The 2,659-nt window shown below is 23.1% G+C and overlaps 1 protein-coding gene across 1 annotated transcript in view; it reads right to left on the bottom strand.

The window, feature by feature from the left end:
• Positions 1 to 1,043, bottom strand: part of LOC106315346 (alpha-L-arabinofuranosidase 2-like) — a 4,718-nt gene extending 3,675 nt beyond the window's left edge. The window contains exon 1 of the mRNA XM_013753077.1: positions 984 to 1,043. Coding sequence (XP_013608531.1) covers positions 984 to 1,043 — 60 coding nt within the window. The remainder of the gene's footprint in view (positions 1 to 983) is intronic.
• Positions 1,044 to 2,659: the final 1,616 nt, after the last annotated feature.

A 2,659-nucleotide genomic window follows, 5' to 3' on the forward strand; every position in this document is an offset into this window, starting at 1 on the left:
TAATAAAATAAATAAATATGAACAACAATAAAATACTTTTTCATTTCTCTAAATACTTTAAAATTTTTTGCATCTGTTTCTCAAATTAATATATATGATTTTAATTCACACTTATAATCAATTAAAAATTGTTAATACATTATACTATTTATATTTCATTAACTAATATAAAACTTCAATTAGTGTATAGAAAATACTAAATAATATTGTTAAATAATAATAATTTTAACTTAATATAAATTATAATAATATTTATGTGTTTTATTTAATTACTCACAATTCAAAAGTGTTTTAAATATTTTAAAATTGAAATGTTACTTAATCATAAAGCATAAAACTATCATACTATTCACCAATAATTATATTGATTTTCAAATTATTCAAAAGTTGGTATATATTTTTAATTTAAAACTCAAAATAGTTACATATATATGTTTAAATTAATTTTCTATTATATTTTGAATAAACTCATTAAAATTATGATTAAAATAACTGATTTTAATTATGTAAAATAAATAGTACTATAAATTTTTATATAAAACACTGATTGTAATACTGATTAACTAATCTACAATCTGATTAATACTGATTAAAGTCAATTTCTTTTTTTTAATACTGATTGTTCATTAATAAAGGCCCAGCACGGCAGAATCCTAAACTCAAAGTTTTCACATGGGTCTCATTAGCTAATCTATAGGGTCTGTTTTGACAAAATGTAAATTATCATATTTCAAAATAACTATAGTAATGAAATATCAAAACCCAAACCGTATTTCAACATAATATTTGTCAACGGCTACAAGCCTACAACCTTGGAGACGCAAAAAGAAAATATGACCGTTCTAATTGATCCGTTGGCTCCTCTACAGAAGCCTCTCGTTCCTATAAATTTGGTGTATTACCACAGACAATTTCTTACAACAGACCATTCTTACAACAGACAATTCTTACAATAACAAGCAGATTCTGGTGATGGAGAAAACCATCCTTGGAAACCTCGAATGGCAATACATGTTCCTTGTCCGCTTCATTACAGCTTCCATGTCTGACCCAAAGGTGAGTTGAGTTTTGCTTAAAAGTATCAAAGAGACTTGACTTTGGATTTTTAAATATATATAGATGACATAATTAAAAATACATAATCAATCTTGCCAACCAAAAAAATATGTATGGCTGATAAAATTATGTACACTTTGGTTCAGTTTATTCTTAGAAAATATAAATTAATATTTGTGTTGATATATAACTAGAGAAGATGTTACACACCATATTAAAAGTTATTGTATTGTTATCTGCACTAAATATATTACAATAACAGCCATGTAGATAAACTTCCAAATGGAAAAGCAAAGAAATATAATAATATCTACTCAAACTTAGAAAATAAAAATCAATAACAAAAATACACTAAAATACTAATAATGTAAATTTATAATAGGAAAATAGATTTTTTAATATTTTCTTAGATTGTCACCCCATCAAAAACTTTTTAAAATTAAATACATCATCATAACTTTTAAAGATTTATTAATTTTACCTACATTTTTATTTACAAAAATAGCATTATAAACACATTAGCCCCATTTCTATAACCGCATAGGAAAATGGTCATATGCATATGAGAAAGAAATTGTGTCAACAATAAAAACATAACAGAAATAGATAATAATAATAATCAAAATGAAAAATTGACAAATATATTACACCATAAATGAAAACCAAAACACTTTAAAATATAAACAAATACCAAACATTAAATTAAAAATATTTACTCTCCCGCGCGAAGCAACTTATGTATGATATTTTCCTCTTACCATGTTATCTAGAAAAACCAATGGATTTAGGAATCAGATTTTTAAAAACATTTTAAACATCATATATTAGAACTACATTTTAATTTTAATTTTACAGAGAGTCTAAATTCTTATGTATATAAGTTCACACTTCACACAAATTCAAGCATATAACAATTTCATGCTAAAAATTAAGAAAATATAACACTTCATGCAAGTGCATGGTTAATTTAGTACAAATGAAAATACTATTACGTAGAAATTAAGAAAATATTTAAAATTTTATTCAAAAAAATTAAGAAAATATAACACTTCATGCAAGTGCATGGTTAAATATGAACACTTTCATAACATAATTTTTACGTATAAATGAAACAAATTCATGCACGTATTTAATAATTTATATTGTCGTTTTCCTTTCTTTTTCTGTTATATGACATATTCTTTTTAAAATAAAATAATGCTTGGTTAAATAAAATTCAACAACTAGAAAAATAAATATTTACAATAAATAAGTATCATCTCATAGTTGTAACCGTTATTGTTAATATGGTTACGAAAAATTGCAAAACCCTTCAAAACATATTTATAAGAAAATTTTGCTCAAACAAAATGACCAATTATACACATACTACATTAGTTATGATTTTAAATATATAAAATATGTATCAAAATAACTTATATAAATGGTTTCCCAATATTAAAAATAGGAAAACAAAAGATTCTAATTAGCCGAAATAAAAGAGTACTGGATACATATGAAAATCTAAGGGATTGATTAATAGGGACGTAGATTTGAATTTTTTGCTTTAAAAATTAAGTTGTAAATTTTACAACTTTAACTTTAGATTTTATTGATGTAGAAT

Source organism: Brassica oleracea, chromosome C9 (genome assembly GCF_000695525.1).
Source record: "Brassica oleracea var. oleracea cultivar TO1000 chromosome C9, BOL, whole genome shotgun sequence".
Classification (NCBI taxonomy): domain Eukaryota; kingdom Viridiplantae; phylum Streptophyta; class Magnoliopsida; order Brassicales; family Brassicaceae; genus Brassica; species Brassica oleracea.